The 25,911-nt window shown below is 43.4% G+C and overlaps 1 protein-coding gene across 2 annotated transcripts in view; it reads left to right on the top strand.

The window, feature by feature from the left end:
- Positions 1 to 25,911, top strand: part of pan3 (poly(A) specific ribonuclease subunit PAN3) — a 56,874-nt gene that overhangs the window by 27,281 nt on the left and 3,682 nt on the right. For both annotated transcript variants that reach the window (XM_084326737.1, XM_084326736.1), the window contains exons 11-18: positions 2,399 to 2,515; positions 3,461 to 3,562; positions 15,572 to 15,737; positions 16,315 to 16,402; positions 16,970 to 17,109; positions 19,480 to 19,609; positions 23,731 to 23,795; positions 25,270 to 25,408. In XM_084326737.1, coding sequence (XP_084182863.1) covers positions 2,399 to 2,515; positions 3,461 to 3,562; positions 15,572 to 15,737; positions 16,315 to 16,402; positions 16,970 to 17,109; positions 19,480 to 19,609; positions 23,731 to 23,795; positions 25,270 to 25,408 — 947 coding nt within the window. The remainder of the gene's footprint in view (positions 1 to 2,398; positions 2,516 to 3,460; positions 3,563 to 15,571; positions 15,738 to 16,314; positions 16,403 to 16,969; positions 17,110 to 19,479; positions 19,610 to 23,730; positions 23,796 to 25,269; positions 25,409 to 25,911) is intronic.

Genomic DNA, 25,911 nt, shown 5'->3' with positions numbered 1-25,911 from the left:
GTGAAGATTTTACTGCATCTATTTACGGTCAATACAAGGGGACGGTTCCCAATGTCAATGATGGTAAAGTCCATCCTCATCTACCCCACAATACAACGTTGCTGTTAGCTAGCATCAGCTACTGTACCACTCTTTCTCACTGAAAATATAAACTGATCGCAAAAGTGTCGGTTGATAAGCCTCATATCTAAGTCTTGTATTTTAATTTGACCAAACAGCCGTTGCAAATAAAAACAAAAGCTAATTTTTTATTTATTGGCTACTACCACCTAGTGAACTTAGACAAATGGAACAAAGTCAGACATCTTAAGACTTCACATTTAGATTATAAAAGACAAATGACATTGGACCTCATTCTCGAACATTTTCTCAAGTCTCTTCTTAAATGTCTTAAGAAAGATCCCTGCCAGATGAAAATGTGTTCCAAAACAGCCAAAGTGTTCTCAGCTGCGCTCTCCCGAATAAGGAATGCCACTGATTCTTAAATTGAACACGTTCTCATACACCTGCATTTGCATACATAAACGCCCCGCCAGCTCCTTATAAGAGCATGCAACCACAGGACCGTGTGCATCCACAGAATCCACAGGCAACTCTAAAGGAATTTGCAACAATCAAAATTAGATTAGAGATCCTAGCATCCAACCAGAATGCAAATGTAACAGTAAAGTGAAATAGTAATATATAATGTACAGGTGATTTAACTGTGTATAAAATATATAAAGGAGTACTACTGAGTTATAGTGCTAATCACATGTATGTACACAGAGTTGTAATATTAATATGTACAGTAATGTACGGTACTCTGTGGAGCCCGAACAGTACACTGAGTATCACAGACTACCACTGCAAAGCCTAATAATGTATACAATATATACAGCACTATTGTACATGCTAATACATCAAGCAATCAAACTTTATTTGTATAGTACATTTCATTCAGTAAGTCCAACTCGATATGCTTCACAGAAAATAATTGCAAAGGATCATTTTAATAATTTAAAAAGGCAAGAAACAAATTCATAATAGTAATAAATAAAATAAATAAAAGCAATGCTAAAAAGATGTGTCTTAATATTTATTTAAAACATTTCCACAGATTCAGAAACCTGTAGATCCTCCAGCAGGCTAAAGGCCTCTGCATGCTACAGCAAATTCAAAGCAACTTCGACACAACATCGACAAAGCAACGGTGTTGCAGACACTCTACCTTTATGCTTCTGCAAAATCAACGCGCAGCCTATGTAACATTGTACCCCGTATGTAGCTAGGTTCCCTAGATAGATGACGCTTCCCTTCTCAACCAACCCATTGATAAAAGCAGAAAAATAAGTATATTTTTACTTCCGGGCGGGGGGTTTCAAAATAAAAGAGCGAGTCTAAAAGCACCGTAAATACGTTTATTTTTTACAATATCTAACGTTACACGAACCTAAACTAATCTAAAGTTAGTTTAGGTTCGTGTTAACTTTGGATAATGTACAAAATAAACGTATTTCCGGTGATTTTAGACGTCGCTCTTTTATTTTGAAAACCCCCGACCGGAAGTGTTATAGTGTCTGTTGCTAGCAGCTTGACTTTCTGTGCTTTTCGAGCTAACGTTACCGTAACATCATTAGTTTCCAATGGAGAGGACCTCGGCTCACATGCAGCTCAAACTACCTATTGGAATAAATTACTTGATTGATGTTTAACTTGTCCCTGTGTGTGTCCAGTCATTTCGACTAGCAAACGTTGTATTTAACGTTACCTCAGGACGGATACCATTGTATTTACTTTGTTAGCTAATGTAGCTAATGTGGATAGCATTTTGAATAGACCCAATGCTAGCTGGCTGGCTACATCTTTATTTACTAAATTATGGAGGCTTTTTAATCGTCAAGGTAAGAGGATTTGTCATGATCAACTGAAGGCGTATGCTATGGAACAATATGTGCTTGGGTTTTCAGAAAAAGGCGAGCTATGTGACGCTGATTATTTAGCGTCAACGCTGGCTTCAACAATGGAGGATATTATTCTATGACAGCCCCGCCCCCATTCGCTAACCAACCAATCACTGCTACGCAATATCAACGCAACGGTTGTTCAGATTAGATTCTGGGGACATGTACGCAACGTCCAAGCAACACAGTCTACAAGACCCTCTAAAACAACCGCGCTGAAATCGCGCCGATGTTGTGTTGCAGTTGCTTTGAAGTTGCTGTAGCATGTAGAGGCCTTAAGGGTAGGACCATAATAGCTCAAAGATGGAAGTGAATTAGACATCAGCTCATCAGAATGTGTTCATATAGCAATCTAGGGGGAAAAAAAGATGGCGGCGAGGTGAATAAGGCTCGAATGGACTGTGTATCCAGAATTGTGATTATCTTTTCTTTCTTTTTTTTGAACGTGTGTTCAGGCTTCCGTCTGGTGAACACAAAGTGTATGATGCTGGTGGACATGTGGAAGAAGATCCAGCACTCCAACTCTGTCACACTGCGGGAGGTCTTCACCACCAAGGCCTTTGGAGATCACTGTGAGTAAAAACAATAGGGATGTTCGATATTGGCTTTTTTACCAATACCGATATTGTCTAACTCTTAATTTCCGATACCGATATCAACCGATACCAATATAATTATGCAGGGTTTCCCCCCCCAAAAAACGGAATAATTTCAGGTAATTAACATTACATATCTCTTATTGTGGAATTAACACAACATTATGCATACCTTTGACAGTAAATAAAATCAGAATTTGTTCTTACTGGCTTTCATGGGTAAATAAAGGTTAAATAAATGTAAAAAAGAAAGAAATATTATTTTTTAACCGATACCGATAATTTCCGATATTACATTTTAATGCCAATATCGGACATCCCTAAAAAATAATAATAAATTGAATTTGTATTGCACTTTTTGTTCACTAGGATCCCAAAGTGCTACAGGGTTAAAACATAGTTAAAAAATAAAATACAGAATAGAAATAAGATAAAAATAGAACATAGTTAAAAACATAGTATAAACAGAAAATTAAAGACAACAGCACAAGACATTTTTTTAAATAAAAAGCTAACCGTCAAAGGCCTTTTGAAACAGATAGGTTTTCAGGCCTGCTTTAAAAGAGTCCAGAGTGTGTGTGGATGTTCTGTTTGAGCTCTGGACGTCAGACGCCAGGGCTCCCTGGGGACTCGAAGACACAAAAGGGCTATTTCACAATTAAACCATGGTTCCTGCGGGTCTTACAAAGTCTTGAAAATATCTTTAAATGTAATAATCAGAATTGTAGGCCTTGAAAAATCTTAGAAAGGTCTTGCATATTATGGTTTTGATGGGTCTTAAAAATGTATGTAATGTAAGTTACTTCTATGTTGCGATAACTTCTCTGTATCTATAAATGTGATGTGTGTGTACGTTTAAACGTGATATGCAAAAATGTACTTGGTAATGAAGAGATTGTAATTGTAGCGTTTGTGTTGCAGCGTTGGTCTTCTCCTACGACTTCCACGCGGGGGCGGAGACCATGTTCAGCCGGCACTTCAACGACCCCTCAGCGGACTCCTACTTCACCAAGAGGAAGTGGGGTGAGTCGCGGCGCCCCCTGCACCCCGTCTGCTGTACTGTACCCATTCTGCAATCTGTTAATAAACTTTTCAATCAATCAATCAATCAATCAATGCTCCGTCCCTCTCTCCTTCACTCCTCCCCTCCCTCCTTTCCCGTTAGCTCCATCCCTCTCTCCTTCACTCCTTCCCTCCCTTCCCTCCCCGTTAGCTCCATCCCTCCCTCCTTCACTCCTTCCCTCCTCCCTTCTCTCCCCGTTAGCTCCATCCCTCTCTCCTTCACTCCTCCCTTCTCTCCCCGTTAGCTCCATCCCTCTCTCCTTCACTCCTTCCCTCCCTTCCCTCCCCGTTAGCTCCATCCCTCCCTCCTTCACTCCTTCCCTCCTCCCTTCTCTCCCCGTTAGCTCCATCCCTCTCTCCTTCACTCCTCCCTTCTCTCCCCGTTAGCTCCATCCCTCCCTCCTTCACTCCTTCTCTCCCCGTTAGTTCCATCCCTCTCTCCTTCACTCCTCCCTTCTCTCCCCGTTAGCTCCATCCCTCCCTCCTTCACTCCTTCCCTCCTCCCTTCTCTCCCTGTTAGCTCCATCCCTCCCTCCTTCCCTCCTCCCTTCTCTCCCCGTTAGTTCCATCCCTCTCTCCTTCACTCCTCCCTTCTCTCCCCGTTAGCTCCATCCCTCCCTCCTTCACTCCTTCCCTCCTCCCTTCTCTCCCTGTTAGCTCCATCCCTCCCTCCTTCCCTCCTCCCTTCTCTCCCCGTTAGCTCCATCCCTCTCTCCTTCACTCCTCCCTTCCCTCCCCGTTAGCTCTGTCCCTCTCTCCTTCACTCCTCCCTTCCCTCCCCGTTAGCTCCATCCCTCTCTCCTTCACTCCTTCCCTCCCTTCCCTCCCCGTTAGCTCCATCCCTCTCTCCTTCACTCCTTCCCTCCTCCCTTCCCTCCCCGTTAGCTCCATCCCTCTCTCCTTCTCTCCTTCCCTCCCTTCCCTCCCCGTTAGCTCCATCCCTCCCTCCTTCACTCCTTCCCTCCTCCCTTCTCTCCCCGTTAGCTCCATCCCTCTCTCCTTCACTCCTCCCTTCTCTCCCCGTTAGCTCCATCCCTCCCTCCTTCACTCCTTCTCTCCCCGTTAGCTCCATCCCTCTCTCCTTCCCTCCTCCCTTCCCTCCCCGTTAGCTCCATCCCTCTCTCCTTCACTCCTCCCTTCCCTCCCCGTTAGCTCTGTCCCTCTCTCCTTCACTCCTTCCCTCCTCCCTTCTCTCCCCGTTAGCTCCATCCCTCTCTCCTTCACTCCTTCCCTCCCTTCCCTCCCCGTTAGCTCTGTCCCTCTCTCCTTCACTCCTTCCCTCCTCCCTTCCCTCCCCGTTAGCTCCATCCCTCTCTCCTTCACTCCTTCCCTCCCTTCCCTCCCCGTTAGCTCTGTCCCTCTCTCCTTCACTCCTTCCCTCCTCCCTTCTCTCCCCGTTAGCTCCATCCCTCTCTCCTTCACTCCTTCCCTCCCTTCCCTCCCCGTTAGCTCTGTCCCTCTCTCCTTCACTCCTTCCCTCCTCCCTTCCCTCCCCGTTAGCTCCATCCCTCTCTCCTTCACTCCTTCCCTCCCTTCCCTCCCCGTTAGCTCTGTCCCTCTCTCCTTCACTCCTTCCCTCCTCCCTTCCCGTTAGCTCCATCCCTCTCTCCTTCCCTCCCTGTTAGCTCCATCCCTCCCTCCTTCACTCCTCCAGTTCCAGTTTGTTTTTATTTGTCACGTATAAAGGTACATGTACATTACAGTGAAATGCTTGGTTCTGTATGAGCCCCTGAGAATGTGCTTCATACAGTAAAAAAGTAACTAAAAGTGGAATAACACTATAGTACAGTATAGAAACTAAAGTACAACGTAAGTACAATGAAGTAAAAATGCAGACAATGAGGTACAAACACTTTTTTAGGCAAGGTGCAAATGAGGTATGAATGTAGTGCAAATCTCTTTAATAAATGGATAAATATGATGTAGTGTTAAAGCGTCTAAAGTAGGGATGCACCGATCTGATATTGGTATCGGTATCGGCCGCCGATATCAGTAAAATAGCTGGATTGGGTATCGGTAAAAAAATATATATATATCTGATTAAATTTTTTTTTTATAATAAATAAAATAAGAAATAACCATTCAGTACATTTATATCTGTGTTAATTTGTTACATTTTGTTTCACTAAGTTAGGAAAGTAATGTTTTAAGTCAAGCCTGATGTTGCCTTGCACAAAAGAATGATCCCAGTCTCTTCCACACAGTGACAGTGAGGCATACAGTTTATTAATTGAATGAATGAAGTTTATTTTCTGTCTTTGTTTACAACAAATCAAAAACACACTTTACAATTCTTAAAAACAAAATATATTTTAATATAAAAAAAAAAAAACTTTTTTGGAAAAAAGATTTGGACAATGGGTATCGGATCGGTGTCGGTATTGGCCGATACCCAAACCCAGGTATCGGTATCTGTATCGGGACTGAAAAAGTCGGATCGGTGCATCCCTAGTCTAAAGTTGAGTGTTACGGTGAGTGTTTGTTTAAAGTGAGTGTGTGCATGTGGATGTGTGTGCAATGAGTGTAGATGGGTTGGGTTGATGTTACATAGTCATTGAGCATCCTGATGGCCTGGGGATAGAAGTGCCTTCTGAGTCTCTCTGTACCGGCCATGAGACTCGGGTAGTGCTTGCCTGATCCGCAGCAGTGCAAAGAGGTAGTTGTTTGGGTGACTAGAGTCTTTGACTATTCTTTTAGCCTTGGCCCTGCAACGCTTGGTGTAAATGTCCTGGAGAGTGGGAAGCCCACCTCCAATTGTGTAGTTAATTCGCTTCATTGCTCCCCATCCCTCGTTCCCTTTCCACCTCCATCACGTACTCATTCCCTCCCTCTCTCTCTCCGTCCCTCCTTCACTCACCCCCACCCCTCCCTCCGCAAACGGACTCTACTTAGCCCTACCCCCCTCCCCCCCACCTCAAATTCACAGCGTTTCAGTTTGCTTACCTACTTGCTCGAATGAGAGGCTTTGTGTAGCGTGTGTTTATTTTGAGCACGGAGCCGGTTAATAAGCCACAGTTTGCTGAAGTAAACGGCTTCTTGGCTGACTCTGGATCAGCGTTCTACCGAGGGGTGTTGCACGACATCAAATGTGTAAACGCCCGTCTGGATGGTGTGTGGTGTCCTGCTCTTGACAGTTGGTGTGTACGTGTGTTTGAGGGTGAGACACGGGGGAGTGAGATGAAACTGTGGCTGAAAGTGATCCTGAAACAGGTGCTGCAGGGTCTACCTGCAGGAACACAGACAGAGGAAGCAAAACCTTTAGGGCTTGTGTCCATAGCGGACGTTTTTTTCAAGGCGGACCGCTTTGAAAAAAAGAAAAAAAAAGCTCAGAGCCTTTTCCTGGGTCTCGCGACTGCCGCGGCTCCGCCCCTTCCTCGATGTTGATTACCTTGATGAGCGCGCTCCTTTCCAAAAGTTGAACTACCACAGTACCGGTAGCCTCCACAACACTGTCTTTGGCTCTTCTTAAAATAATCAACTGTTGACAGCTTAGTTTTGGCACTTGATTGCTTCAATGGGTTAAGCAGTCAATAGTCTTCACAAGGAGTTATTCAGCAGTAATATATTATTTAAAGACATGTCAAAGCCGTCTTCGCTTTCTGTGTAGCTGAAGATAAAGGTGTCAAGTTACCACGTATTGGACCATAATATGCCTCTTCCTCACTGGTGTGTAGTATGGAGGCCTTCGTACATGCTTGTGTGCAGTTGACCCTTGTGCCTCTTTTATGGTTCCCATGTGGTTGTTTTGATTGGTGTATACCTTGAAGTTGGAACTAGAGGTGAGACAGACATGGCTTGCCGGGTAGATAAAGATTAGACAAGGAAGTTGATAACGGACATGATGTAAATCGCGTTCCACTAAAAAGTCTTAACATATATATATAAAAAAAAAAAAAAAAAAAATCCATTTTTCTTCTAGTGTGACGATTCCTGCAACATGTTCTTTGACTTTGGACAATCGCGAGACGTTCAAACCAAACCCCTCGTCCCCGATCCCTGGAGAACCTAATGCCAAGGCGGTGTGGTGGAAAGTAGCAGAAGCTGAATAACTTTACTCAGTCAAAGGAGAGACCTGGTTAATACAGTTTATTAACTCAGTCAAAGTATCAATACAAAATAGTCAGAGTTGGCTGGATGACTCTCCACAACGTGACTAGCTATGACACCCGGCAAGAGAGACCCCCCCCCCCCCCCTGAATGAGGAACATCTTTATACAAAAAAAAATAAAAGGTGGGGGTCAATGGAATGAACATCTGGGAAGGTGAGGGACTGGGGGTAGGGATAGATGGGAGAGATGAAAGAGAGAGAGAAGGGAAGGAATGGGAGGAAGGGTGAAGGAAAGATGGGTGAGACATAGGCGGCGCGTGCGCATTAGGGCAGGGTAGGCTCCAAAAGGAACGCCCCCTTTTAGGAACGCCCCCTTTTATTTTTGGTCGCAAACTGTCCAGGGGTTCTGATTTCATATACACACACACACGTAACTAGGCTATACTACAGCGAGCCCCACTCATTTATATATATTGCAAATTAAGTGTTCAAATGAAGGCATCCAATAATATATTAACCATTGTCTTACCTTAATGCAGATAAATGCGACATCCAATATGATTAACGGTTCACTGATCATGAAATATGAACTACTATACAATTGCAATAGTATTAGAAAGGATATATAATAACAACACAACAAATTTGTTTCAAATTCAAGGACATTTATTAGAGAATCAAGAGGTTTATTCAGGGAAATGTCATGTGAAATGCGGGTGGTCATCGATTGTGCAAAATACAATAATAAAATAAAAACGGTATTAAGAAGACATAATGTGCATGATAAAAATAGACATGCTAAATTCCTGAGACGGCACTGGTTCCTATATACACTATTATACAATATATAATTTTAACTCCGTCATTATACTTATCTAAATAAACGTTCCAAGATGAACCACATCTGTTCCTTGCTTAAAGTGACTTTTACTTTCCTCCTTCCTTTAAGACCAGACATGTAGGTTATTATGAAATACTAATAATATCAGTAGTTGCAGTCAATATTGCACATTTTATTTGCAAATTAAATCAGTAACGGGCTGCGCGTTCTCTTCGCCAGTCTGATGTCTCTCTTCTCGTCTTTCGTCTGTGTTGCTGTAATGGGGCGAGAATGGGGGGGGGGGGAGCGGTGACACAAATTAATTACTGTCCATGGTCCTGAATTTATACACACACACACACACTAGACAAGAATGGTGTAAAATCCATTTTCCTCAATACTGCGAATGATTTGGTTTTTCACATTTTTGGCTGCAATATCCTGCAGTTCATTTTGAATGTCGTGGCAGGTCATGTTGAAGGGGCTGTTAAACCTCGCGCAGAACGTGGCATCGCGCTCTGAGAGCAACTCACAGAGCTCTAAAAAGTTCCCACGGTTTGACGAACTCCGACTCTCATCACGTCCTCGTAGAGCAAGCCCTTGTTTGCCACAATACAGTACCAGCTTAACAATATCGGCGGCATATTCCCTGTTGCACTTAACAGTTTCCATATGAGCGGTACTTATCTGTGCAGCAACGGAACCAGTGGTTTTGGATTGCAGAAAATAATTCCATTGCTCCATACACTGCCGATGGGAACAGCATTCTGTGTGTTTCTGTAATTTGAATGAAATGTTTTTCCAGTCGCAAACACCATTCACAAAAGCAGGATCGTTATTGGCACTGTTGCACTGGAAATGGCGGCAGGCGAAACAGAACACAGCATCTTCTTCTTTGCTGTACTCTAGAAACTTATACCTTTTAACACTTTGACTGCCTAAAAACGCTTTACAGCGTCATTGCTGGCCATGCTAAAGTTGCCGGGGGACGCTGTACAGCGTCCTTATATCAATATTTCAAAAATCTGGAATCGGATTCATATTCCCCCTCCGCTGGCCTGAGATCCATCAGCAGGACCCACTGAGCTCTCTGGCGGTTCACGAGCGCCATCTGGTGGCCGATCGGCGCAACTGCTTAACAGGAAGCGCAGTAGAGGTTTTGCTGGTCGGCCCTATTACTTCCGGACACTCGGTATAGCTTCCGGCACTCTAGCTCGTCACTCTACATAGCGATCGATTGCCAATAACTCGATAAACAACATGATTTGGACGTATATACCATTATACAAGCTGGAGATGGACCGGGTAATAATATATCCCATAATGATAAAATTTCTACTCGACGATGATCGCCCAACGGCGCGCGGAGACTGGGGTGAGTTTCAGCGTGTAACGTTACCATCTTCGATACTAACTGCTTTTATCAACATTTGACCCACATTAGATGATTGGTATAACGCTGCCCACGGAATTATAAACGCCCCCTAGCCCATCCGGTCAACATCAGATGACGTGTAGTAACTTCTAGAAGTACGTCTAGTTGGAATTTTTTATATCGCGCTGATTGCCATCAAACTGTATTTCATCATCAATATAATGCATTTGGGGCTATATATCACGTTCTGGAGAAAGTTGCAGAAAGAGATGAAAACATACTTATACATTAGACCATACTTTACTATGAATATGTGAATGAAAAAGTGTAACGTTGCTACACAATGAACAATACATATAGGACTTTGAATGGGCCCTAATAATGGCAATGTAGCAATAGAATTTAAAAAGTTATAGCCCTGCAAAGAAGGGGACTTTCTCCATAGACAAATAGCGCTGGCAATCTATGGTATATCATTAATTTAACCCAAGGCAACCAAAGTGTTAAAGAAGTTCGATGAAAAGGAACGTTTCTGTTTCCCAAAATATGTTTTTGGATATTCTGGCAGGACTGTCAGTGAGCTGGATGCAATCCTACCTTGAGGGGAGGGAACAGATGGTGGAGGTAAACGGTACCCTATCCCCCCCCCTCACAGTGAGCTGTGGTGTTCCACAAGGAAGCATACTAGGACCGCTACTGTTCCTAATTTATGCAAATGACATGTCGTCAGCTTGTGACTGCAACTTGTTCCTGTTTGCGGACGACTCAGCCCTGCTGGTCTCTGACAAGAACAAGTTACAGGTTGAAAAAACCCTCAGCTCGGAACTAGGCAGAATCTGCATATGGCTCGCTGATAACAAACTATCATTACACATGGGCAAAACAGAGTCCATTCTCTTCGGTTCAAATAACAAACTCAGCAAGACCGACGGCTTCTCAGTTACAGTGGGTGACAATATTGTCACAAGGAAAGATGAAATTACCTACCTGGGGTCCATCCTAGAGGCTAATCTCTCCTGTGACAAAATGGCATCCAATGTAATAAAAAAAGTCAACCAACGAACTCGATTCTTGTACCGGATCTCCTCTCTGGTAAACAAGAACACCCTGAAGACTCTGGCAGGAGCACTCATTCAGGGGTACTACGACTATGCTTGCACCTCATGGTACCAAAGCACCTCAAAGGCGCTAAAAACAAAATTACAAACATCTCAAAACAAACTGGTCAGACTACTGCTTGACCTTACTCCTAGAACCCACCTCACCCCTGCCCACTTCGACAACCTAGGATGGCTTAGAGTAGACGACAGAGTACAACAACTTGCAATGGGCCTGGTCTACAAGATACACTACACGACCAAGGTACCCATGTACATGTCAAAATACTTCCCAAAGGTCAGTGAATACCACGATCACAACACCAGAGGGAGCTCCACAAATCATGTCAAACCCAGATTCGGCTCAAATAAGGGACTAAACACGTTTCGCAATTATGCCACATCAATGTGGAACGCCCTACCCAAAGCTGTAAAGGAATGTGGATCACTACCCACTTTCAAAACCTCTCTCAAGGGACACCTACGGGAGACTGCAATTCAACACTGGCCCCTGTAAATATCCTAACCCAATCATTCCAACCCCCTCCAATGTACAGTCATTTACCTAGTATGGTTTTGTCAATAGTTCAATGTACAATTGTGTTTGTTTGTACAGTGTCTCCTCCCCCCCCCCCTCAATGTACAGTGTTACTTGTTTATACAGTGTGCCCCCCGCCCCCCCCCCCCCCAACCACCTCCAATGTAAATTACCCAGTATGGTTGTCAATATCCCAATGTACCCAACCCCCCCCACCCAACCTCCAATGTACAGTTTCTACGTCAAATGTATATACTCCCTTTTCTTGACTCCTTCTGTATCACAAACAGTACTGTATTTGCAAATCTGGTATGTCATAAATGTATAGATGTAGCAGTACTGACTATCTGTATGTCATGTATGTCATATATGTCTATATGAATTGAAAATGGGGGACCCTGATGGAAACAAGACAAACGTCTTTCTCAGGTCTGCATCCCCTTAACAATTGTATGTATTGAGCCGTACTGTATTGTACCCATTCTGCAATCTGTTAAATAAAGTTTTCATTCATTCATTCATTCACTGGCTGAGAGGGGCCAGTGTTTTTTTCTCCCAAATCAGTGTGGGGTGGATTACCTGAAGCCTCAGGTGATCGGGTCAAGGTGTTATGCCCAGGGGCAGGGCTCGCTGTGGCTTCACGGATGCGATCTTCTAGAGCTTCTGAATTACTGTTATCTTCTTCTTGCTCCTTTGTCTTGAAAAAATTACGTATATCCATCTTGCATTTGTGCAGCCGTTGCTGTGTGCTGTGACCTGGAACCAACTGGCGACTGCATTCGAATTCAGATGTTTATACAAACGGATGCGTGCGATGTGATTGGTACAGACTGGATGCGGTCTGGAATGTCAACTGCCCATTGACACCTCCGTCGGGGCGACCCCCCCCCCCCCCCCCCCACACACACACAGAGTTTCAAGTTTCAAGTTCAAGTTTAGACACACACAGGCTGCCTAATTCTGCAGTATGCCCATATATTATTTATATATAAATGCTAAATATTTACATCAGACATGTACAGACAATGTACAAACAAACAATAATTCTACATATTAGGTACAGGCAATCATATGGTGTTAGAGTTCTGCAGGGATGTTGTTGACAAGTTATTTTTTAACCATGTTTTGAAGTGGGGGTGGGTGGGGGTGGGTGCCTGCAGGGCCGTCTGGAATGTTAAGTGTAGAGAGAGCTATAGTCTTCCTGGGGTCCACACAGAAAGACAACACAAAACACAAAACATAACAACATGAGATACATATGACAATCACAATTAACAATGATAATCTAAAAACAGTAAAACATTGTAGACATCATTAGAATCAGAATATTTTGCTCACATATTTAAGTAGTGCATTCTCAGGTGGTATTTGAAAGACACTTTACTATTCAATTTACTTTTGTTCATTGGGCAGTTATTCCAATGATTGATGGCACGATAAACAACAGTCCTCTTTAAAGCATTTGATTTTGGACGTGGTAACATAATCTGTCCATCATCGGCTGACCTAGTAAAATAAGAATGAACCTGACTGCATCTGACAATTTGTTTGTATAAGAAAACAGGTTGAGATGAAAAGACAGTGTTCCTGAAAAATTTAACTGTGTTGAAAACCAGCCTATTCTCCTTAGTGTGCCTTTGACTCAAAGGCTTTGAGGTGCTTTGGTATAGGTGCAAGCATATTCATAGTACCCTTGAATGAGTGCTCCTGCCTGCAGTCTTCAGACAGTGTATTCAGGACGTCTGGAATGTTAAGTGTCACCACACCTATCCATTGACGGACCCCAGCCCCCCCCCCCACACACACAGGTACACAGGGGAAAAAAAATAAAGGATTTTTTTTTTTTTTTTTTTATAAATAAATAAAAAATAATGTGTCGACTGGTCTGGGAAGGCACAGCCTGCCCCAGCCTTATACACCCGCCGCCCATGGGGTGAGAGAGATTAAAGAGAGGGGGGGGGGGGGGGGGGGGAGGGAGTTTCATCTACCACAGCGGCATGATGTGATCCGTCGGGATGAAACGCATAGTCGCCCGGCCAACACTTTATGATGCTAGGATAACCTAATCTGACACGGTGACCATATGCTGTGTAGTCTGATCCTGGCATAACCTTTAAAGACTCGCTACAATGAAAATCGTGTTTTTCCAATCTGGTTACTCTGATTTGCCCATCAGTCACATCTAGCTGGACGGTATCTAGCACAAACTAACGATCAAAGTGGTGGAAGGGGGAGAGACACTGTTTCAACAATGTCTTCTAGCAACAGTCACACTGCATGTGTGTGTGGGGAAGGGCCTTTGAGCACTGCCAGGCAGGTGTCCAATTAGCAGCAATCAGCCAATTAGCAGCAGTCAGCTGCAGCACAGGACACAGGATTAACATGGTACATAACAGTGGTCATCAAGCATGTATAGTGTTTACTGTTCAGTGAACAGAAGGCCACGCTCCCTCAGCCTAACAGAGGGTGACTTAAAACAGTTATAACTAAACAAATGATACATCTAAAGCTAAAACATCCCACAATAATCACCTCGAGAGACACCAACACACTGAACAAGGTAGTGAGGAAGGCTAGCTCCGTAGTGGGAGTCGAGCTGGTCAAACTAGAGGTGTTGTCAGAGATGAGTAAGCTGAACGCTATCCTGAAAAACCCCGTCCCACCCCCTCTATGGGGAGCTAGCCAAGATGAGGAGCACATTCAGCCACAGACTCATACCCCCCCGACACACCAATAATAACCACCTCGACCAGTCCTTCATACCAGCGGCCATCAGGCTCCACAACCGGGGGCTTGGATGGCTGCCAGCAGCTGGAGAACCAATGGTTGCAGAACTTCAGAACGATTAGAAATGTGTGACTCTTAACGTTTACTATGACTGATGGGGTATACAGACACTCATCTGCACCTTTTTGTATACCGTTTACGTTTATTCATATTTTATATTCAGATTTAAAATATACAAATATTACCTACCGTAATTCCTCTAATAGTGACCGGTATTCAATTACAAGCCGGGTCTCTATTAATGGCCGGGTGCGCTCTTGAGCTAAGCAATTATAAGCCGACCTCCTAATACAAGCCGGGTTACTAATATACTGAGCTGCATACTGAGCTGCTAAGGTGAAGTTACTTGATTTCACTTTGAAAATGTTGAAATGACCAGTGACCACCTGTAATTGCACCGTTTACTATTTCATACAGTACTTGGTTTCAATAAATGAACCCAGTACATTTTACTGGGTTCAAACCGACACAAAATGTTGATTTATTCATTATGATCCGTTTGAAAATTAGAAATATAGGCCTCTCTCTTATACATGCCTCCTCCTAATACAAGCCTGGTACCCGCTACAGTTGAAACAAATACAAGCCGGGGTTACTATTAGAGGAATTACGGTATATTAAGATATTCCTTTATTGATCCCCTTGGGGAAATTCAGGATATTATTTATTGTCTTTCTATTACCCTGCCCATACCTGTACCCCCCCCCCCCCTCCTCTGTGCTGCTATATGAAGCCTGAATGTCCCCCCAAGAGGATCAATCAAGGAATATCTTATTTTTAAGTAATTCATGACTGAATTAGAAATATATGTTGTCAATGCACTCGCCTACCACCGCAGAGACTCTGGGATCGAATCCAGCTGTCAGCGGTACCTCCGGCTTGGTCAGTTGTCCCTACTAACACAATTGGCAGTGTTAGCGGGTGAGAAGCCGGTCGGTGGGGTATGTGTCCTGGTCGTTGTGAACTGCGGTTCCTACTGGTCGGTCGGGGCGCCTGTTCAGCAGGGAGGGGATCTGGGGGAAATAGCGTGAACCTCCGCACGCGTTACCTTCCCCCAGTGAGAGTCCTCGCTGTCGGGTGAAAAGAAGCGGCTGGCGACTCCACGTGTATCGGAGGAGGCATGTGGTAGTTCTACACCCTCCCCAGGCCGACAGTAGGGGCAATGCGCGCAACGACCAGGAAGGGAATTGGCATAACGACTAAATTGGGATGGGAGCAAAACACAGAAAAAGTGAAAAAATGTAATTAAATAAAGATATGTTGTCCTGGATCTTTAACGGTGTGTGTGTGTGTTTGGTTCTGCAGGGCAACACGAGCCCCCCCCGCCGCGGCAGCACGCCGGCCTGCTCCCGGAGTCCCTCATCTGGGCTTACATCGTCCAGCTGAGCTCGGCCCTCCGCACCATCCACACCGCAGGCCTGGCCTGCCGGGTCATGGACCCCAGCAAGATCCTCATCACTGGCAAGACCAGGTACTCCAGGCTCCTTTTTATTTAATTTTTTTTTACTTTGCACAGTTTTAAAACCCTAATTTCTGACCTTTTAATGACCGATATGGGAGTGTGCAAATGCTTCTCTGCTTAATATCCTACTGGTTACTGTACACGCTGCGTTAATGTTAAACCATTCTTACTGTGCTCTCTCTCTCTCTCTCTCTGAAACCATTCTAACTGTGCTCTCTCTCTCTCTCTCTGAAACCATTCTAACTGTGCTCTCTCTCTCTCTCTCTCTCTGAAACCATTCTGACTGTGCTCTCTCTCTCTCTCTCTCTCTCTCTCTCTCTCTGAAACCATTCTGACTGTGCTCTCTCTCTCTCTCTCTGAAACCATTCTGACTGTGCTCTCTCTCTCTCTCTCTGAAACCATTCTGACGATTCTCTCTCTGAAACCATTCTGACGATGCTCTCTCTCTCTCTGAAACCATTCTGACGATGCTCTCTCTCTCTCTGAAACCATTCTGACGATGCTCTCTCTCTCTCTGAAACCATTCTGACTGTGCTCTCTCTCTCTCTCTCTGAAACCATTCTGACGATGCTCTCTCTCTCTGCAGGTTACGGGTGAACTGTGTCGGGGTGTTTGACATCCTAACGTTTGACAACAGTCAGACCAATCACCTGGCCCTCATGCCACAGTACCAGGTACTTTACCCTAACCCAACCACCTGGCCCTCATGCCACAGTACCAGGTACTTTACCCTAACCCAACCACCTGGCCCTCATGCCACAGTACCAGGTACTTTCCCCAGCACCCATTGGTCACACGGCTAACAATAACAACAGATTTGTATTTTGACATAATTTCAACATTTTACAGATTTAAATCAACTATTCGACTAGTCGACAAAATCTTACGAATTTTACTCTACGGAGAATTTCAATAGTTGAAGATGGCCCTATATATTGTTACTGTATATCCTCGCTGTTGGATGAAAACCCGGGTTTTGGTCCTTTTTATTATTACAATTGAAATGTTTACTGGGAATCGATGTTTACATGGTTCGCTATCATGCGAGGCGGTTCATGACCCTACGACCTATGAAACACAATGTATGGCTTTCAAAATACACTGATGTCAATCTGGAAAACAAGGCTGTTTTTGTGAATTCTCGAAAAATGTACCTTGGAGATAAGTGGTTTTCATCCGACTGACGATATGAGACTTTCTGTTTAATTGATTGTGTGTGTGTGTTTGTGTGTTGTGTACAGCAAGCAGATCTAATATCCCTGGGCAAGGTGGTGCTGGCGTTGGCCTGCAACTCTCTGGCTGGTATTCAGAGGGAGAACCTTCAGAAGGCCATGGAGCTGGTGTCAATCAACTACTCATCAGACCTCAAGAACCTCATCCTGTGAGCAGCACGCCGTGCACGAGCCTTCACACACCACTCAACACTAGTGCCATGTCTCCACTAGCTGTGTTCAGCCTGGCCTCAACACTAATGCCATGTCTCCACTAGGGCTGACCTCTATTAGTCAAATAGTCGACTAATCGATCGAAAGGAGCCGTAGTCGACTGCCAAACTCTTAGTCGAATGTAATTTATTTTTTTAATTGTATCATTCTTTCCAAAAGAAAAGAGGCCTAGAAGCGTGGCTAACGCTAATGGCACGCATACCAGAGGCTAACTGCCTACGAAAACAGGCACAGAGGCACTGAAAGAGGATTTCACCCATCTAATGAACACACTAGACTAGACAAATATCAAGATGTATCCATCAGTGGACCAATTGCATGCTTTCGCAGAGCACAAGAAGCCTTCAGTCGACTCCTTCAGACATTAAGCACCCCCCACAGCCCAAATGGAATGGGGAAAAAAATAAAAAAGATTTATACTTTATTAAAAATAAAATAAAATTCATAGCCGACTAACAGTCGACTATCGGCTCATTTCGGCCAATCATAGTCGACTATCCAAATCCTTAGTCGGCGACAGCCCTAGTCTCCACTGGCTGGGGCTAGTAGCTATGGCCAGGTATGGTATGGTTGGGTTTGTGTCTCCATTGCGTTTTTTGTAAACTCCGGTTGCCAGCCAACCGTTCAGAATTCACACCAGCAACTGTGGTACACGAGCTAAACCATGATGACACAACAGTCCCAGCCAGCAGCTGTAGCCAGGTTGTGAAAAGTGGCGGTCTCACCCCGGGTCCAGCCAGGTTTGACCAGGTTCTAAAGACAATGGAGACGCTCACTGTGTGTCAGACAGGCCACAGCGTGGCTAAACCCTGGCTAGTGGAGACGAGGCATACATACCTGCTATGTCCAACTAGCCACAGCTTCAGCCTGTGACCTCTTTTCTTGATCCTCCTATCAAAACTATTGCTTCAATATGGTTTCTCTGAAGGAAGCAACAGTTTTGATTGGAAGATCAAGAAAAGAGGGCAGGTCGTGATGGGTCAATTGAGGCCTTGCATGGAATGTTTGTGTAGTTCTTTCTTCCAGCATGGCTGTAACCATTGGTAACTACTTTTCAAAAGACAATGTCTTCATTTGTGTACAGTAGTAGAGTAGGTCAAACACATCACATTCACCTCAGTTAACGATGAGTGAAACGCCACATTCTCTGTCAACAAGTTTGTAATTTGTCTGTCAACATGTTATTGTAGGTTCAGTTGATGTGGGCAAAATTAGGCCAGTAAGGTATTCATAATAGCAGTATCGGTAAATCTACGGTATACCACCCAGTAGGGATGCCCCGATCGATCGGCCACCGATCGTTATCGGCCGATACTCAGTATAAATATGCAATCTGTGAATTCCGATAATTAGTCATATTCGCCGATAGCGGAAACCGATCAAGCGAAGCTCTCACTCGCTGTCTGTCTCAGACACACACGACCTGCAAACTGCCGCTGCTCCTCCTCCCTAGCCCCGCCCGCCCCCGTGTAGAGTTTGTAAACAAAGAGGTGCGGCTCCTCTGCTCGAGTCTGTAGTGCACTGCATTCGACCTGCGCTAACGTTAGCTACCTAGCTATCGTTACTGTTTAAACAAAATTACCCAGTCAACTATTCACGTTTAGTAGTCATTGTCTAACGGTATTTAGCCGGCTAGCTACCGATAGCTCCTGATATCAACAAATTATCCAGAAAGTCTAGTAGTTCATGTTCATACCTCAGTTAGCTTGCGTTAGCTGACGTTCGTTTACTGTTCAAAACGAAATGTCCCATTGAACTAAAGTTCTGTCTTAACGTCATCTAGCCGGCTAGCAGTAGCTACAGATAGCTCTTGATATCAATGTCTTATAACATTGATTTAATGCGTATTCGAGCTGAGGGCTTGCTGAATGTGAAATGACCAAAGCACTTAACGTTACCAATGGGGTCCCGCTGCAGCGCCGGAGAATCCTTTTTGGAGCTGGGCTACTAGAGTACACACAGACAGTGGAGCTGTTTGCAGATAGTGAGCATTTTGACTTGTTGCGTGGTGGCGATGTCTCGCAGATAATACAAGTACAAGTCTAATTATATAATATATATATTTTATAAAAAAAAAAAAAAAAAAATTATATAAAATAATTTTTAATTTCTTTTTAATCAAAAACAATCGGTATCGGATCGGTATCGGCCGATATGGCTCACGACGATCGGTGATCGGTATCTGTGGCAAAAAACGTGATCGGGGCATCCCTACCACCCAGCCCTATTCTGACTTGATGCTTTGTGTGTGTGTGTGTGTGTGCGGTTTTGTGTGTATGCACCCGTATGTGTGTGTGTGCGTGCAGGTATTTGCTGACTGAACAGTCTCGTCTGCGTAGCGTCAATGACATCATGCCCATGATAGGAGCCAGGTTCTACACACAGCTGGACGCATCACAGATGAGGAATGATGTCATCGAGGAGGATCTGGCCAAGGTAAACAGAAGAGCGCACATACAGAGACACTAAAGTACAAAATGCAAACTATGAGGTAATTTCTTTTTTAAAGAAATAACCTAAATGCTAAAATGTGGTATGGATGTGGCTTAACAATGCTGCGCTTGCCTGACCGCAGCAGCAGCTTGAACAGGCTGTTGTTGGGGTGGTGGGGGTCTTTCATAATTCTACAGGCTCTGGATTTGCACCTCCTATTGTATAAGTCCTGCAGCCGGGTGGTAGTGCAATACCTGTAGTCCATTCTGCTAAGTGCACCACTCTCTGTAGGGCCTTCCTATCCTGGGCCGTGCTGTTTACAAACCAGGCAGTGATGTTCCCAGTCAGAATGCTCACTACAGCCCCAGAATAGGAGTGGAGTATCTTCCTGATACTCTGAACTTTCTTAATTGTCTCAGTAATTAATTGTTAATTGTTACAGTAATGTAAAGTTAACCCTTTCAGGTGTAAGTTAAACTAATGTAAAGTTAACCATTTCAGGTGTGAGATAAACTAATGTAAAGTGAACCCCCTCTGGTGTAACTTAAACAAATGTAAAGTTAACCCTTTCAGGTGTAAGTTAAACTAATGTAAAGTTAACCATTTCAGGTGTGAGATAAACTAATGTAAAGTGAACCCCCTCTGGTGTAACTTAAACAAATGTAAAGTTAACCATTTCAGGTGTAAGATAAACTAATGTAAAGTTAACCCCCTCTGGTGTAACTTAAACAAATGTAAAGTTAACCCTTTCAGGTGTAAGATAAACTAATGTAAAGTTAACCCTCTCAGGTGTAAGTTGTTTTGGATGTTCTTCCTCAGAATTATATCTTAGAATTTAACTTTCTCAAGCTCCCCCCTCTTTTCTTGATCCTCTAATCCAGGGGGTTCTCAAACTTTTTTATACCACGACCCCATTTGATCTTGGAATTATTTTGGTGACCCCACACTTCATGTATTGCGTAATTTCAACGTGGAAATAAGGAATATCAAAATAAAAGCACATGATGCACATGACAAATATTTCTGCCCAAACGTGTAGGTTAGTTTCCGATAAACAGAGGTGTGATGATGCTATCTCTGCTGGTGAGCACAGGTTTCCTGTTCTTCTGACTAATTTACTTTTATCTGTGTGTGTGTGTGTGTGTGTGTGTGTGTGTGTGTGTGTGTGTGTGTGTGTGTGTGTGTGTGTGTGTGTGTGTGACAAATGTCAGCACTCTTCATTCACCTGATGTTTTTCACCCAAATGTTTCGTGCTTAAAAAAACTGCATTATTTCATTTCAAATGTTTTGTTTTTTTATTCGAATTTCTTTAATAAACCTCATTCACACCAAATGGCCACGTGAATGGACTAGTTGGGGTTAATTCTCCGATACAGTTACCCTGTTATAGCCTGGTATTGGCCCAATATGTAGTGCATCCCAAATCCTTTAACCTCTAAACCCATATTTTCAGAAAATGTGCCTAAAAGTACATACCCAAGTAAATGGAAGATTGCTCCACTTCTACAAGGTCCATTTGCATGTTCCTGGTATCTAGGGACATCTATGGACCTCACGGAATGTATTCCAAGTGTCAGGAATATTGTGTCTGTTACTATGCTTGAGTAAATTGTAATGAACCAAAGGAGAATATACATTTTTTAAATATTTTTTTTTATCTTTGACAGTTAACACTTTGAGAGCCACTCACGGCTAATCTCGTGTTTACGATAGTTACGTTGAAAGCCACTCACGAGATTTCTCAGAATTATTATTATTTTTTTTTTTTGGCGATCTGAAATCATATTGCATCACGCGAGCCTACCCTAGCCTACCCAAGGGCCGCCGGCGATCAGATGTGAAAAAAGCGCCCCCTATGTCTCCCAGATGGTAAATCACCCTTTTGGAATGGACTCAATGAAAATGGATGGGAAAAAAAATATATATTCCAGTCCACATTTCACTTATCACCCATGCAGCCGGAGTACCAGAGTTCATTCAGGGGGCTCTGAGCCCCGCGGATCATGAGTTCTACTGTATACACGTTAGATCTATACACTTATCGATTTTTTTCGAATGGTGATCAGGAATTGGAATATACCAGTTGGATACCATCTGATGTCAGGTAAGGAATCTATGTTATCAGTGTTAGGATAATCAGACTCGTTTCGATGAAGATATAAGCTTTTTTGTGATATGTGCTCCAGCGGTTTCACTGTAAAATCGACGAGGAAATGAAAGCAGCTATTATCAGCGTGCGCCTCGAACGTGCGTGCGTGCACGTATACTATTGATCATCTAGCGTTTATTTGAAAACTATTCATAAATAGGCCGACAAATATCAACGTTCTGGAATATTCCAGTAAAAGGCGATTATCACAGAATGGGCTGTTTTTCACCTCAAAACGGGTGCTTTTCAAAATGCTCTCAAACGGAAATGAAGCAATAAAAACCCAATCTGCCTTGACAACACTGACTGGAAAATGATTCTTTGATAAGCGACGGGCAGATTAGACACATAGCCATAATTTAAAACATAGATTCGGCGATATTAACGTTAACATTGGCGCCGATGGTGGCATTCAAGCACTAAGTCGTGCGCCCCCTTGTGGCACTGAAAGTGTTAATAACACCATGCTAACATTGACCGAACGTGAAAGATTGCCACTGAGCTCATTCAGCACCTTCTTGAGATCAAGTGTACACAAAAACATTGTATTTTAGGGCCATAACGTTCAGGTTTGTTCGACCCGTGAGATATAATCACAAAAATCACGTCGGAAAAATTATGTGAAAATTGATAGTTTTATTAAATGTCTACGTCCATCGAAAGCCCTGGGTCTCCTCTTTCTTAGGACTACTATGATTTCATGAGTGCTTCTTATTCTCGCGTCTAAATCGAAAACTCAGTTTTCCGGTGCAATGCGCCAAGCTTTTTACAAGCTCATATTTTGCTAGTAACACTTAAAATCATTGGTAAACATAGGGGTTAGGGTCTTTACTCTTGGCTACATTTAAAAAAGAAACGCAACATTACTTAATACGGACTGTATTGATCTATTTATGACGTGAAATAAATCTGGTACCGGGCTGATCGGGCTTAAGAGGTGAACCCTAACCCTATTTCCTACTTTCCAATGATGTCGATCGGTAGAGTCCTTTCTCAGCACAATCCATGCTGTTCTTCATACTGGACACCCACAGCTCTGGCTACTTATCCACAAACTAATACAAAGTCAATGGGGTCAAGCTCCTGTTGGTTATGTTCAGCTTGGACAGCTTGTCCCCATTGACTTTGCATTAGTTTGTGGCTAAGTAAGCGGAGCTGTGGGTATCCAGCCTGAGAAAGCACTATTTGGAACATATCTGAGCAAATCATAATGCTAACTTGTTTACCCTTTCACTACCACACTACCAAATGGTTAACCCTTTTTCACTGTGACAATACAGAAGGTTAACCCTTTCACTGCCACATGACACAGGGTTAACCCTTTCACAACCACACTACAGAAGGTTAACTCTTTCACTGCCACACTACAGAGGGTTAACAGTCTGTCGTGTGGTAGTGAAAGGGTTAAAGCTGTAATAACTATTTTTCAAAACTTCTTATGACCACATGGCAGTGGAACATCTCGTTGAGTCATGGCGTCCTACGCAAACAACCCACACTAACGTCTGTTGTCATTCCATCATTTATTTTCTTTGCTGACTAAAACCCGGCCAGCAACTTGGCTCCAACTATTTTTTATAAACGTATAATAATAGTTTCAGCGAATCTCTTAATTCCATCAATATTGTACTGTCTGACTCTGAACAGTATTGTTTGTAGGTGAAGTATTCACCTACCTTGTTTAACAACCAGGAAAGAGAAAGTTGTATGTATTGTAGTTGAAATCTAGTAATCCATGCATTAAAAACACTTTTTCTTTTTCTTTCTGCAAATAATTTAGTTACATCAAGATTGTGTCGATAAGGCATTTTTATGTCGACACATGAAGAGGCTTTCATTTAGGAGAAATTAGAGTTTGTTTATAGTGATGACTCGCAGCGCCCCCTAGTGGTCAGAACGTCATTATTGCAGATTTAATGTCTGTTGAAATGTGACCTGATGAAATGACAGTCTTTGTTTGGTTGTTTGTTTGCAGGAGGTGCAGAACGGCCGTCTCTTTCGCCTGTTGGCCAAACTGGGCACCATCAACGAGAGGCCAGAGTAAGTAGCTCCTAATGAGACTTGTGTGTGCTATAAATGAATATACTCAACTAGTGATGCACGATAGGGCCGGTATATTAAAAAATAATAATAATACATTTTTTATTTTTAAACATGTTTTGGCCTTAAATAGTTTCAAAATAACAGTAATTTCTGAAAATAAGTTACAAAAGTAAAAAGAAAATGCGTTTTGGAAAATAGCTCTTTATTTGATTATCATAAAAAAGTGTTTTCTATACAGAGATATCGACATCGATAAATATCGGTATCGGCCAGAACAGCAATATTAATATCGGTTATCTGTATCGCCCACAATTTTCACATCGGTGCATCACTACACTCAACCACTGTCTCCAATATCATCTCTGCATAACAATTTTGAAATGACTGTCCCTATACTTTTGCATCTTAAACGCGCTTACCGTCTTCTCCAGAGACAAGAAGATGGATACCAATGTTCTCTCTGTGCATTCAGTAGAAAGCTATCCGGCTGCAAACATTTATTAGCTTAGCACAAATTAATGGAATAAATAAAAACTCTGTGACTGAACGTGCTGTTCATCTTGACTAGCTCCTCGTAGAGGGGGTGGGAGGGGTTCTCCAGGATAGCAGCCAGCTTCCTTCTCATCCTCCTCTCTGCCACCACCTCTAGTCTGACCAGCTCGACTCCCACCACGGAGCTAGCCTTCCTCACCAGCTTGTTCAGTTTGTTGGTGTCCCTTGAGTTGATGTAGCCCCCCCCCCCCCAGCATGCCACAGCATAGAAGAGGACGCTGGCCACTACAGACTGGTAGAATGACTGCAGCAGTCTATTGCAAACATTGAAGGACCCGAGTCTCCTCAGGAAGAACAGCCTGCACTGTAAATGCACTGTAACGGAAGGTTAACCCTTTATACTATCACACGACCGCAGTGAAAGGGCTGTTGTGTGGCAGTGAAAGGGTTAACCTTCTGTGAATTGTTGCAATGAAAGTGTTAACCGTTTTTTTTTTATTCAACAAACATGACCATGTTCACGTCTTAAACTCATACTGAGGCCTTAGTTTTGGTTTTAAATTGCATATCACCATTCATTTATTTATTGTCACACAGAGCAGAATAATTTTGCCAAAACAAACCAATAGTATCCAGCTGCAGAACGGCAGACCAGCCACACTCTCGGACCCAAATACATTTTCTGCAGCTGGATACTATTGGTTTGTTTTGGCAAAATTCTTCTGCTCTGTGTGACAATAAATAAATGAATGATGATATGCAATTTAAAACCAAAACTACGGCCTCAGTATGAGTTTAAGACGTGAACATGGTCATGTTTGTTGAATTAAATTTTTTTTTTAACTTTTTTATATATATTTTTTGATCGGATCGGGAAAGATCGGTATCGGTAGATACTCAAAATCACATGATCGGGATCGGATCGGGAGCAAAAAAACGTGATCGGGACATCCCTAGTTAAAATGTGTGTGTGCTGCAGGTTCCAGAAGGACCCCACGTGGTCGGAGACGGGCGACCGCTACCTGCTGAAGCTGTTCCGGGACCATCTGTTCCACCAGGTCACAGAGGCCGGGGCGCCCTGGATCGACCTGAGCCACATCGTGTCCTGCCTCAACAAGGTGGGTCTGATGCACGCACGCACACACACACACACACACACACTGGGGCTGTCCCCGACTAGTGTGTTCATTAGACGGGTGAAATCCTCTTTCAGTGCCTCTGTGCCTGTTTTCGTAGGCAGTTAGCCTCTGGTATGCGCGCCATTAGCGTTAGCCACGCTTCTAGGCCTCTTTGCTTTTGGAAAGAATGATAATTCTTAATTTTTTTTAATTAAAAATAAAATAATTATTACCGGTATATATATTTTTTGGCATTCGACTAAGAGGTTGGCACTCGACTACGGCTCCTTTCGATCGATTAGTCGACTATTCGACTAATAGGGGTCAGCCCTAGCACACGCGCACACACACACTAGGGAGGGGTGTGAGTAATCCATTACTCGTCGTTTCAACTGAACTGCAGTGTTTTTTGAGGGTGCTCGAAAAGACTTTAATCACCAAAAGTGCTTGTTTGTGCCACTGAAACAGAAATCTCGCTCTGGAATCCCACAAGGCTTGAGTTG

This window comes from Notolepis coatsorum (assembly GCF_963971535.1).
Source record: "Notolepis coatsorum genome assembly, chromosome: 12".
In the NCBI taxonomy this organism is placed as follows: domain Eukaryota; kingdom Metazoa; phylum Chordata; class Actinopteri; order Aulopiformes; family Paralepididae; genus Notolepis; species Notolepis coatsorum.
Note: the sequence above shows the minus strand (reverse complement) of the source record. Positions and strands in the feature narration are given on the sequence as shown.